The following is a 14,001-nucleotide window of genomic DNA, read 5'->3' as shown; positions in this document are numbered from 1 at the left end:
ATAACAACAGGATTTACCTTCACTCCTAAAACAGCTAAATAAACCACCCAAAAGGATTAGAAGGAATACTATTAGGAATAGTGTCTGTGCTTACAAACTAGATTGGAAAACCTCATAATTTATGAAGCTTGGATAGAGTATTCAAGGCTTTTGCATTGGTAATGAATGATTAGCTTTAGACTAAGTACTGTTGGACGATACTGACATCTTAATAGCAAGACCCAAATACATTGAACTGTTTCCAAGTAACTTACCTGCATTTTAGAACAAAGCCCAAGAATATTTATAGAAATAAAAAAATATTTAGTACCCATCAAGGTAAAGTTCACAGTGTTTGGCATCCATTAAAAATCGCCAGGCATTCAAAAATGGAGAAAAACCTGGCCCATAATGAGAGAAATTAAAAACAACTCGGAACTGAAATAGATGTTGGAATTAGCAGGTATGGACATTAAAATAGTTTTTATAACTCTCTTATAAACTTATATTTAAAAGAGAAAGGAAAAGGGTAAAAAATGTGAGCAGGCCTGTGGTGGCAGAGTTCAATAAACTGGTGTTAATGCAAGATGATATATGAGAATGATGATGTGAAAGAGGCTGTAGTTTATAACGACAGAATGTTCTGCATTAGGACAGCACTGGACCTGACTATGAGGCAGCAGATTTTGCTTAAAGAGCAGTGGACAAAATATGAAGAGGATAAATTCTACCTTGAACTGTATCTGAAAGAAGTTATTTGGGAAAGAAAAGAGAAGAATGGGCAAAGAAATAATCATGGAATTGAAATCTGTGCTAGCAGTTGTCCTACAAATATTTTTAAGAAATGGGGTAAATGTGAAATGTACAATTTAGAATTATTTGATCTATAAATGTATTACTTTAAATACATGTTTATTGTAATTATTAAAAAAATAAAAATAAAAAAGAGGAAAGATTTAAAATAATAAGTCATTGAAAATGTTAAAATGACCCAAATTGAGTGTCTAGAGATGAAGACCATGATGTCTGAGGTGAAAAATAACACCAGATGGGATTAACAAATTAGACAGTGAAGAAGAAAAGATTAGTAAATTTGAAGACATCACAATACAGACCACTTTAGAAAAGAGTTTGGCAGTTTCCTACAAAGTTATTACACAATGACCATTCCTCTTCTAGATACTTACCCAAGAGAAATGAAAGCATGTCTATCAGGACATGTACATTATTGTTTATGGCAGTTTATTTGTAAAAGCACCAAACTGTAGGTAACCCCAAATTCCCATAAACTAGTGGATGGATAAACACATTGTTGTATATCTATATAATGTAATACTAGTACTAAAAGAAATGGAGTGTTGTTCCACACAGCAATGTGGGAGAATCTCAGATTTTTTTGAGTGAAAGAAGCCAGATTTAAAAAGTATATTATGCAATTCCATTTACATAAAATCATAAATAATTCTAACTAAACCATAGTTACAGAAATCAAATCAGTTCTCTGGGGACGAAGTAAGGAGAGTGTAGAGGAGTTACCAAGGGGCATAAAAAACCTTTGGGGGGAGTGATGGATAAATTTACAATCTTGATTATGATGAATTTTACTTTTTAGTTATAGTTGTCAAAAGTTATGAGATTGTGGATTCTAAATATGTGCAGTTTATTTCATGTCAATCATAATAAAGCTGTTAAGAATTTTTTTAAAAGAGCAAATTAAATTCCAAAGTAACTATAGAAGGAAGCAAATTATATATGTGTATACACACAAATCAATAAATTAGAAAATGGATAGAGAAAAAGAACAAAATAAATAAAACTTGCAGCTGTTTTTTGTGAAGATGAATAAAATTGATAATTCACTTGCTACTGTGAATAAGAACAAAAGAAAGAAAGCACAAGTTATTCATATTGGAAATGAAAGGAACCTATAGACATTAATTGGATTATGAGTCAACATCAAGAACATATTTATGCCACTAAATTTAAAAGATATATCAAACTTTAAGAAACTATGAAGATTATTTTAAAGGTACAAATTACAGCCAACAGAAGAAAGAATAAAAAATCTGAGTAGGTGTGCATCAAATATATAAATTGAACTGGTAATCAAAAACCTTCCCAGAAAGCAGACCCAATATTAGATGGTTTCACTGGTAAAGTCTATCTAATATTTAAGGAAGAAATACTGGCAATCATTCATAAATAGAGAAAGGATAAAGTTTTTCCTAATTCATTTCATGAAATCAGCATTACTCTAATACTAAAACCAGACAAAGACATTACAGGAAAAGAAAACTACAGACCAATGTTTCTTAAAATTATAGAGGCAGAAATTCTTTACAAAATATTTGCAGGTTGGGGTGCCTGGGTGGCTCAGTTGGTTAAGGTCCTACTCTTGATTTCGGCTCAGGTCATGATCTCAGGTTTATGAGATCAAGCCCCAAGTTGGGCTCCGCACTCAGTGTGGAGTCTACTTGTTTCTCTCCTTCTGCCCACCACCCTGCTCGTGTGCTCTCTTGCTCACTCTCAAATAAATAAATAAATAAATAAATAAATAAATAAATAAAATCTTTAAAAAATATTTGCAAGTTGAATTCAATAAAATATAATAAAATACATACATATGTATATAATATAACTCACAGTCAAGTGAGTTTATATAGGAATGCAAAACTTGTTTAACAGCTTATAATTAATTCTTGTAATTCACCATATTGGAATAATAAATGGGAAAATTCATCTGATCATTTCCATAGGTGGAGGAAAAAACAATACCCATTCATGTTGTAAAATTAAAAAAATGAAAACTAAACTCACAATTAGTAAGAATAGAGGGAAACTTTGTCAACCTCAGAAAGCACATTGCTGAAGAACATAGAACTATATAATACTTGGTAATTAAAGACTAATAACTTCTAAGATTAAGAGCAATGCACGGTCAACTTCTAAAACATCTATTCAGTGCTTTATAGAAGATATGCAAATAGCCAGTAAGCACACAAAAAGATGATCAGTGTCATTAGTTATTATTAATCATCAGGGAATACAAATTAAAACCACAGTTAGAAACCACAGCCACCAGAATGGCTAAAATTAAAAAGACGGAAAATTCTTTTTGTTGATAGTGATATGTAGCCATTGGAACTTTGGTGGACTTCATGATGGTATAATCACTTGGGAAAACAGTTTGGCAGTTTTTAAAGTAAAGTTAATCATGCAGTCTAGCAATTCCATTCTTAGGTGTTTATTCAAGAGAAATCAACACATACTTACAAAAGGGTTTACACAATGTTCATAGTAGCTTTATTTGCAGTAGGGAAAAAACATAAATACTGCTGATGTTCATCAGCTGGAGAATGTATAAACAAATTGTGCAATATCCATATGTATTTTATTTGTTGCTGTGCAACAAATGACTCAAAATTTAGTGGTTTAAGAAAACAGTTTATCTCACAGTTTTTATAGATGAGGAATCCAGGCGTGGCTTAGCTGGTCTCTTATGCACTGCAATCAGTATGTTATCTCAAGGCTCAACTAAGGAAGTATAAACTTTTGAGGTCATTGATGTGGTTGCTGACAGGATTCATTTCCATGCGAGCTGTTGAACCGAGACTCAGCTCTTCACTCACTCGTGGTTGGAGGCTGTCTTTTGTTCCTTACTATGTTTGCCTCTCTCTATACCAGTTTACAAGGCAGTTGGTTTCATCAGAGAGAACAAGTAAAGGGCAAGAGAGAGTGTGCTAGCAAGATGGAAACCAGTCTTGTAACCTATCTCAGAAGTCACATCCCATCACCATTATTACATTCTCTTCATCAGAAGTAACTTGGTACAGCTCACACTCATGGAGAGGGAATTACAAAGTGCATGAATACCATGAGGGTGGGGAGCACTGGAAGCCATTTCAGAAGCTGCCTACCTTACGATATAATGGAATACTACTAAATAATGAAAAAGAACTTTATTGGTACACACAATTGTGTAGATGAATGTCAAAAACATTATGCAGAGCAAAAGAACCCAGACATAAAAGATAACAAAACTAATCTTTAGAGTGAGAAGGAAGATCAGTGGTTGGGTGGGGGAAGGTTTTTGTTTCAAAGGAGTATAAATATCTTTTTGTGATATAGGAAATGTTCTTACCTTAATTGTGGTAGTGGTTGCAGTGGTGTACATATTTGTCAAAATTCATGAGTGAATTTTATTATATGTAAGTCATAATCTAAGTTGGGGTTTTTAAAAATATGCTATTGGATTTATTGGACTCTTTTTAAGTCTTTTTGCAGTTTTACTGAGATGTAATTGATATGCAACACTGTATACTTTTAAAGTGTACAGTGTAATGACTTGACTTGAATATATTGTAAAGTGATTACCACAGTAAGTTTAGTTAACATCCATCATCTTACATAAATACAAAAAAAGGTGAGCGGGAGTTTCTCCCTGTACTGGGGACTCTTAGGATTTACTTTTTTAACAACTTTGTTTGTTTATTTATTTTTAAACTCCCAACAATTCAATGTTAACAAAAATAATGATTTGTTTTCCACCATTTTTAAGGCTGGAAACAAAAATCTCTGACCAAAAAGTAGTTTTCCATTATCTAGTAAATGGGCATGCCTTACCAAAAGTATTGATTTGGAAGGTATATTCTAATAATGCCTCCAAAGGTAGTTAGTTAACATATACCCAAAGGAAAAGAAATAATAGGTATGGAAGTTTTTCTAAATAAGGGCATATTTCTTAAAATGACCCCCATGAACACCCAAACCCTTGGGGAAATCAATTTTTTTTCACTTTTATTTCAGATTCCCCCACTGAAGTTTCAACAACTTTAAAAATACCACATAGTAGTGTTAACTGTAGTCATCACGTTATGTATTATATCCCCAGTGCTTATTATATGATAACTGAAAGTTGTACCTTTTGAACACCTTCATTCAATTCCCAAGTCTCCACTTCTGGTTACTACAAATACCTCTTTTTCTGTGTGTTTCTTTTTCTTTCTTTTTTTTTTTAGATCCACATGTAAGTGACATATATAGTACTTGCTTTCTGTATCTGACTTCTTTCACTTAGCATAATGCCCTCAAGGTCTGTTCATGTTAACAGAATGGCAAAATTTCCTTCTTTTTTATATCTGAATAATATTGAAATGTATACATAAATCACAGCTTCTTTATTCATTCATCCATCAGTGGACACTTCAGTTGCTTCCATATTTTGGCTATTGTAGATAATGCTGCTATGAACATGAGGGTGCAGATGTCTCTTTGACATAGTGTTTTTGCTTCCTTTGGATATATTGCTGGATCATATGGTAGTTGTGTTTTTAATTTTTGAGGACCCTCCATGCTGTTTTCCCTAGTGGTTGTACTAATTTATAATTTCACCAGCAGTGCACAAGCGTTCCCTTTTCTCCACATCTTTGCCAGCATTTATTGCTCGTCTTTCTGATAGAAACCATTCTGATAGGCATAAGATGATATCTCATTGTGGTTTGGACTTGTATTTCCCTAATAGTGATGTTGAGCACCTATTCATTTACCTGTTTGCCATTTGTATATCTTTTTTGGAAAAATATCTGTTCAGGTTGTTTGCCACCCCCCCCTTTTTTTTTTAAAGATTTATTTGTTTAGAGAGTGAGAAGGAACAAGGGAGGGACAGAGAAGAGGGAGAGAATCCTTAAGCAGACTCCCCACTAAGTGCGGAGTACAGTGCCGGGCTTGATCCCAGAACCGTGAGATCATGACCTGAGCTGAAACTAAGAGCCGGATGCTTAACCAACAGAGCTATCCAGGCACCCTTGCCCATTTTTAATTGGATTGTTTGTGTGTGTGTGTATGTGTGTGTGTGTGTGTGTGTGTGTTTTGCTATTGTGTTGTGAGTTCGTTATATATTTTGGATTAGCTCCTTATCGGATATATGGTTTGCAAGTTCAGTGGACTGCTCTTAATGATATCTGCATATCTTTTCCAAGTAACATACTAGGGTGCTGTATTGGCAGTGCTGTCTTATGTTAAGATCCTTGGTGTTAGGCAGACCCAGATATGAATACTGGCTCTGAAACTTGCTGCATTCTAGTGCTTCACTGACCTAAATTATTTTGGATATTCCTAAAACAATAACTACTGTTTATTTATGATCTATACTGGCCAGGTACTATGCTAAACATTTATGTGTGTATTACTTTAGTTAATACAAATCAAAATAAACAACATTTTTTGAGACACATACTAGTACAAAATATTTCCATACCTTATGTGATTTAATGCAGCAACCCAATGAAGTGTTGGTACTATAATTATCCCCACTTTACAGAAGAAGAAATCGAGACCAACAGAATCAATTTTTAAAATATGAGGAACTCTGGTTGCTGTCAAGATTCTGGTTTTGTTTTCTATTCCTCTCTACCTGTGGAATTAGACTTTTTATATGTTACCCAAGCTTGTTGCAAAGAGTAACTAACTGTGACTTCAACTTAAAATCTCTTTTTGTTTTTTCTTTAAGAAACTTCTTTTAGGTTATGAATACTAAGAGTATCTGCAGGAGTCTAGGTAGAAGGTGTCAGGTGAAGATCGGTTTCTTAAGAGGAAAGCACTGGGCAGACTTGGAAGAGCATAAGCTCAGTTCCAGACAAGTACAGCTCTAGAAATACCAATCTTAGCCATAAACAAAAAGGCAATGTTTAATTGTATTTGATATAAAAAGTATGGCTCATTTTTTTTTTACCATTTCCATAAAAGAAAAATTCTTTGTCAGCAGTGACATTTTTGAAGGCCAAAGTTGATAAAAGTTTGTGCTTGTAAAATATGACGTTTTATCAAAAGTGCCCAAATAGGAATTTTCTTTGGGGAAGTAAAACTGTGTAACTGAGACCATGAAGTGTTTGATTGTAGCACTGCTTGCTTTCGTAACTATATTTCCATAGTACATAGTACTTGTGTAGCATGAGGTTTTTTCCCCCTGCGTTCCCTTTGTCAGCATGGAATTATTTTTCTTCTTTTATATTTAACATAATCAGTTTTTTCAGTATTCAATCACTTATGTTTTAATCTAAAGTATAGACTAGGCTGGGTGGCTCAGTCGGGTTAAGCGTCTGACTTTTGATTTCGGCTCAGGTCATGATCTCAGGGTCATGAGACTGAGCCCTCATCGGGCTCCATGCTGGATGTGAAGCCTGCTTAAGATTCTCTCCCTCTCCCTTTGCCCCTTTCCCTGCTTACGCACGTGCTTTCTGTCTCTGTAAAAATAAAGTATAAAAAAGTATACTTTTAAAAATACACTTTTTAAAAAATGTAAGGACTAGCAACAACCTAATTAAAGTAGATATATGCAATACTTGTATATTCTGATTCAACAGTCTGCTTAATATAGTGTAGTTCCAGAAATTAGCTGATTGATTTATAAGTAGACTTGATTCCTGAAAAATAATTTGTGGAGCACTGGGAAAATTTTGATTCCTCAATGTTTTTCATTAGCATCATGTTCATTTTTGCCTTTTTGCCTTTAAGTCTTTTGTCTTCACTGAATAGAATAACTTTTAGTGTGGCACTCCTTCACAACCCAGCTATCCTTCAATCTGGGTTTAAGTCTCATCTCTCTCAAAATCTTCTCTATTTATCCAACACATGTTTTTTTCTTTTCTGAAATTCTGTTGCTTTTCTCTTTAACATAATTTAAATTGTCTTCTAGATTATATACATTGGCTATATTTTGTCAGCGTCTTTCAGGGATGTTATTTCCTTTTATCCTTAGACCCTAGAAATAGTTAAGAAAGGCAATATTATTCTCCATTTTACGATACAAAAACTAAAGAATCGATATTTGATTTCTTTAAGATAAGACTTCAACCCAAATCTTCATTCTGAAATATGCTTTGCTTATACTATACCACTTCAAGATTTATACTTTACCTGCTATTCCTACCACATGCTGAACACATAGTGGTATTGTCAGTTGACAGTAGGTCAGTTTAAAATAGGTTGTTTCTTTTCTTTTCTTTTTTTTTAATGTTTTTTTATTATATTATGTTAGTCACCATACAGTACATCCCTAGTTTTTGATGTTCAATGATTTATTAAAATAGGTTGTTTCTAATCAACCCCCCAGTCACTGGTATCTATTTCTTTTAAAAGCTATAATTGTAGAGTCTTTTGTCATAATTAATCTTGAAGCCTGAGTTCTTCAAAAGGGCCATTTGTTTGTTTAAGATTTGAAGTTTGGACTATAGAAGTGTTTCTTATTTATTCATCAGAGAAACATCATTGTGTACCAGATGCCTAATATTATTGGTAGCCTTAGGTATGGACAAATGTTGATTGCATTATTTTGTTAGTAATATTCAGTCTTTTCTTATTTATACAGGAGAGATTAAACAGATTCTAGAAAATGAACTTCAGATACCTGTGTCTAAAATGCTGTTGAAAGGCTGGAAGACTGGAGATGTGGAAGACAGTGTGAGTTTCTTAATTGCCTAGAAATAAAAGAAAATTAAGTCATGCAAATGACTAAATGATATATAAAAATTGATTTTTATTAATTGTGTTACATATGACAGAAGTAGATTTTGGTACTAGTAACTTAGTTTAAGGAATCAGCAAACAGTGTTTTTCAAGTTAAAAAACATTTTCATGGTAAACCAACAGTAGTTTTGAATGAGTTAGGTATGTAAATGAAAACACTATATGGCATGTTTTTCCCATTTCTAACTGTTATGTAGGAGTTCGTTTGGCACTCTTTTTTGAGAGCTCTTACTTTTTTATCCAACCTCATAGGGTGTCAGTAAGTGCCCTGGAATAATAATTTACTGAACAATTACTTATTGGCCTGAAAGAAGTCATACACAATGTATACATGTATGCCAGAAATTGATTATGAAAAAGATGGTAATAATAAGACATTTTTTAAACTTGTAAATTTAATGGTAAGAATCTTTGTTTATTTGGGTAGTGGCTAGTGCATGGAATGAATTGTACTTTAAAAATTTTCATAAATTGTTGCAATTTTAAGGCAGTAGTTGCTGTTCTCAAGGACTCAGTAGCAGCCTCTGGTATTAAATGTTTCACACACTGTTTCTTTGTCTGACAGAGAGAGTGGGGAGAGATGGAACGAAATGAATTAACTCTCAAGTTTTAGATGTTTGAAGTGCAAATAATTATCAAATGGTTTCATAGTTATTAACTTGATATTTCAATATCTAGGCATAAACTTAGAATCTTCAACTTTTAGTTCAGTTCTTTGTTAATGACTTCTGGTAGACATTGTGCTTACAAATATTTATATGTGAGTTCATTTGGTATATGGAGATATTTGGGGTATTTCAATAAGATATTTATATGAATTTCACATTAGCAAGATATTTATAAATTTAGGTACAAGTTAACGATGTACTATTTTAGGGGTCAGCAGACTTTCTATCCAGAACCAGGTTATAAATATTTTAGGCTTTTCAAGCAATACAGTCTCCATTGCAGCTACTCATTTCTGCTGTCGTAGTGTGAAAGGAACCGTAGGCCATATGTGAAAGAGTGAGCCATGACTGTGTTCCAGTACATCCTTATTTATGGACACAGAAATTTGAATTTTATGTAATTTCATATATCATGAAATACTCTTCTTTCGATTATTTCCCCCCCCCATTTAAAGTTGTAAAAATCGTCCCTAACTTCATAGGCCATATAAAAATAGGCAATAGGATAGATTTGTCCCATAGGCATAGTTTGCTGACCCCTGATGCTACATGGCTGTTGTAATTGAAGCATATGTTAAAAAATAAAAAGTAATGCTACTTGAGTAAATCAACAACCTCAGCAGAAATAAAACACTAGAATGCATTAGTTTATGTAACTGTATCATGTATTTGTTCATTTATTGAGAAATCTATGGATATGAATCAGTTGCACATGGCATTTTCAGTAGTTTGTGAAGAGAAAGGCAGTTATTTTGAAAATGTTTTTAAAGCTGTCTGTTCTAATATTTGAACATAATCTTTTGTCACCAACAACATTTTCAGTTACTTATTTTTGTATAATCTTTTCCTAAGGTCATTTCTGCTATTCCTATGCCATTAATTTTCTGATTGCTCCCAAATTTATATTTCCAGGTTATACTTCTGTGAATTCAAGTATCCAAATTGGTAATTCACTTTGTACTCGCATACCTTATCACATCTTTAAGTTAGCATGTTTAAAATGGAGCTCTTCGTTTTCCTTTCTGTGCCATTTCTCTACCAGTTTTCCCCGATAAACAGCAGCACTATATAGCCGCTGCTGAATCCAAAAATATGGGCATCCAGTCTTTTCCCATTTCAAACAACACCTAATCCTTTGGTAAGTCCTATAGCTTCTGTCTCCAAAATATATTTCAATTATGGTCACTTTTCAGTATTTTTATTTTGCTGCCTAATTTAGGCCATTAGCATCTTTTGCCTGGACCAGTATAATAGCTTCATCATTGTTTCTCCAGCTTCCTTTCCTGGGTTCTTTCTTACTTTCTCCACACAGCAGCCAGAATGATCTTTTAAGAATATAAATAAAATTTTATCACTCTCCTGTTAAAACAGTTTTTTATTGCACTTAGAATAAAATTCAAGCTACTCACCATAGTTCAAAAGGCATTGTACTATTTACCCACTGTTCACCTCTACAACCTCATCTTCAGCCTTTCTTACCCTCACTTTCCGTGATGCAGCCATAGAAACACCCTTTTAATCCTTCTAATGGACCCAAGCACTTTATATCTTTACCTGTACCTTCAACTGCTTGGAATGCTTTACCCCCAGTTCTTCACGTGGGTGGCTCTATTTCATCCTTCAGGTCTCAGTTTAAACATTACTTTCTCTAACAGGCCTCTGTATAAAATTAGGTTCCCATCCCAGGAATTACTATTATAGTCCCATGAGTAAATGTTTGTGGAATGAATGAATGAATGAATAAATGACTTAAAGTATCCATTTATATAATCATGCCATATGTGATTTGAGGGGGAAGATTTAGTGGAAAGTCTTTGGATGGTGTCATGGCAAAAGGACAGTAGTGACTTGATCAAGTGGTAGGAGTAAACATTTGTCAGTAATCCAACAATTAAAATAATGAAAGATAGGGAGGTCGGGAGTTAAGATGGTGGAGGAGTAGGGGACCTCTTTTTCAGCCGGTTCCCTGAGTCAAGTTGGATAGGTACCAGACCAGCCTGAACATCCACGGAATCAGCCTGAGACGCAGGAAGATACATCTGGATCTCTACAAATGAACTTCTCCAGCGCTGAGTATTGAGGTACGAAGCGGGGAGCTGTGAAACCGCACACAGATATCGGAAGATAAACGGAAGGGGGAGGGAACCGCTGCGTTTGGGCGCAGGGAAGCAGTAGCCACCTGCAGGGGGGAGCGGGCGGACTCGCTGACCGGCACCCGGGAGAGAGCAGACTGAGACCATGAACAGGGGAACGCGTGACCAGACTGAAACGGAGCACCAGTGTGCTTACTGGAACTAGACTGAGACCAGGAGCTCCGGAGAACGCAGGGGCGGCTGGCGGCTGGCAGTGTTAGAAACACAAAGGACAGAGACGCGCCGGCCCTGGAAGTGAGGGCTGGGACGCCGGGTGTGGGACGCACATCCCGGGACGCTGCAAGGTTGAGCAGCACCAACAGAAACAGAGTTAAAGTGGCCAGAACATCAGTGGGAACGGTCCGCGATCCCTCTGTTCTGAGACAGAGGCTGAGATTCGGCCACTGCTGCACTGACTCTCAGAAGAGGCACAGCAAAACGACAGGGAAAGCCGCCAGAGAACAAAAGCCTGCAATACCGGCTCACAGTGTGCCCATCCCCATCGCCCCTCGCAGGGGACACGGAGACTGTACCGAAACAGGGTTGCCTGAATATCAGTGTGGCAGGCCCCTCCCCCAGAAGGCAGGCTGAAAAATCAAGAAGCCCACATCCCTAAGATCCCTATAAAACAAGGGTGCACGGCCTGGGTCCCGGTCAATAATTTGGGCTCTGGACAACCCCGCAACCTCTCCTCATCAGAATGACGAGAAGGAGAAATCCCCCCCAGCAAAGAAAAGACAATGAGTCTGTGGCCTCTGCCACAGAATTAATGGATATGGATATCACCAAATTATCAGAAATGGAATTCAGAGTAACAATGGTCAAGATGATGTGTAGACTTGAAAAAAGTATTAACGAAAATGTTAATGAGAATATAGAATCTCTAAGGGCGGAAATGAGAGCGAATCTGGCAGAAATTAAAAATTCTATGAGCCAAATGCAGTCAAAACTAGAGGCTCTGACGGCCAGGGTGACTGAGGCAGAAGAACGTATCAGCGATTTGGAGGATGGGTTAGTAGAAGGCAAAGCTAAAATAGAATCTGGACTTAAAAAAATCCACACGCAAGAATGTAGGTTACGGGAGATTACTGACTCAATGAAACGTTCCAATGTCAAAATCGTCGGCATCCCCGAGGGGGTGGAGAAAAACAGAGGTCTAGAAGAGATATTTGAACGAATTGTAGCTGAAAACTTCCATAATCTTGCAAGGGAAACAAACACTTGTGTCCAAGAGGCAGAGAGGACCCCTCCCAAGCTCAACCACGACAAACCTATGCCATGTCACGTCATAGTGCATTTCGCAAATATTAGATCCAAGGATACAGTATTGAAAGCGGCCAGGGCAAAGAAATTTCTCACGTACCAAGGCAAAGGTATCAGAATTACGTCAGACTGTCTACACAGACCTGGAATGAGAGAAAGGGTTGGTGGGGCATTTTTAAAGCTCTTTCAGAGAAAAACATGCAGCCAAGGATCCTTTATCCAGCAAGGCTGTCATTCAGAATTGATGGAGAAATAAAGACCTTCCAGAATTGCCAGTCATTGACCAATTTCGTAACCACGAAACCAGCCCTACAGGAGATATTAAGGGGGGGTTCTATAAAGGTAAAAAGGCCCCAAGAGTGATACAGAACATAAAGTCACAATCCATAGAAACAAAGACTTTACTGGCATCATGGCATCATTAAAATCATATCTCTCAATATTCAGTCTCAATGTAAATGACCTAAATGCTCCCATAATGCCACAGGGTTGCAGATTGGATAAAAAGACATGACCCATCCATTAGCTGTCTACAAGAGACTCATTTTGAACCTAAAGATACATTCAGACTGAAAGTAAAGGGATGGAATACCATCTTTCACGGCTAATGGACCTCAAAAGAAAGCTGGGGCAGCAATTCTCATATCAGACAGATTGGATTTTAAACTAAAGACTACAGTTAGAGACACAGAAGGGCACTATATTATTCTTAAAGGATGTATGCAACAAGTGGATATGACAATTATAAATACATATGCCCCCAACAGGGGAGCAGCAAGATACACAAGCCAACTCTTAACCACAATAAAGAGACATATAGATAAAAATACGTTAATAGTAGGGGACCTCAACACTCCACTATCAGAAATAGACAGAACACCATGCAAAAAATCGACAAAGAAACAAGGGCTTTGAATGCCATACTCGCCGAGTTGGACCTCATAGATATATATAGAACACTACACCCCAGAACCAAAGAATACTCATTCTATTCTAATGCCCATGGAACATTCTCAAGAATAGACCATGTTCTGGGACACAAAACAGGTCTCAACCGATACCAAAAGACTGAAATTATTCCCTGCATATTCTCAGACCTCAACACTCTGAAATTGGAACTCAACCACAAGGAAAAATTCAGAAGAAACTCAAACACTTGGAGACTAAGAACCATCCTGCTCAGGAATGATTCGATAAACCAGGAAATCAAAATCAATTTAAACAATTTATGGAGACCAACGAGAATGAAAACACAACGGTCCAAAACCTATGGGATACTGCAAAGGCAGTCCTAAGGGGGAAATACATAGCCATCCAAGCCTCCCTCAAAGAATAGAAAAATCTAAAATGCAGTTTTTATATTCTCACCTCAGGAAGCTGGAACAGCGACAGAGGGACAGACCTAATCCACGCACGAGGAAGCAGTTGACCAAGAT

The 14,001-nt window shown here is 36.1% G+C and overlaps 1 protein-coding gene across 3 annotated transcripts in view; it reads left to right on the top strand.

The window, feature by feature from the left end:
• The window catches only part of FAF1 (Fas associated factor 1), a 483,547-nt gene that overhangs the window by 183,087 nt on the left and 286,459 nt on the right, over nucleotides 1-14,001 (top strand). For all 3 annotated transcript variants that reach the window (XM_087865864.1, XM_087865865.1, XM_045799577.2), the window contains one exon: nucleotides 8,345-8,436. In XM_087865864.1, coding sequence (XP_087721990.1) covers nucleotides 8,345-8,436 — 92 coding nt within the window. The remainder of the gene's footprint in view (nucleotides 1-8,344; nucleotides 8,437-14,001) is intronic.

This window comes from Ursus americanus, chromosome 12, assembly GCF_024610735.1.
Source record: "Ursus americanus isolate L20-20 chromosome 12, mUrsAme1.1.p, whole genome shotgun sequence".
Classification (NCBI taxonomy): domain Eukaryota; kingdom Metazoa; phylum Chordata; class Mammalia; order Carnivora; family Ursidae; genus Ursus; species Ursus americanus.
Note: the sequence above shows the minus strand (reverse complement) of the source record. Positions and strands in the feature narration are given on the sequence as shown.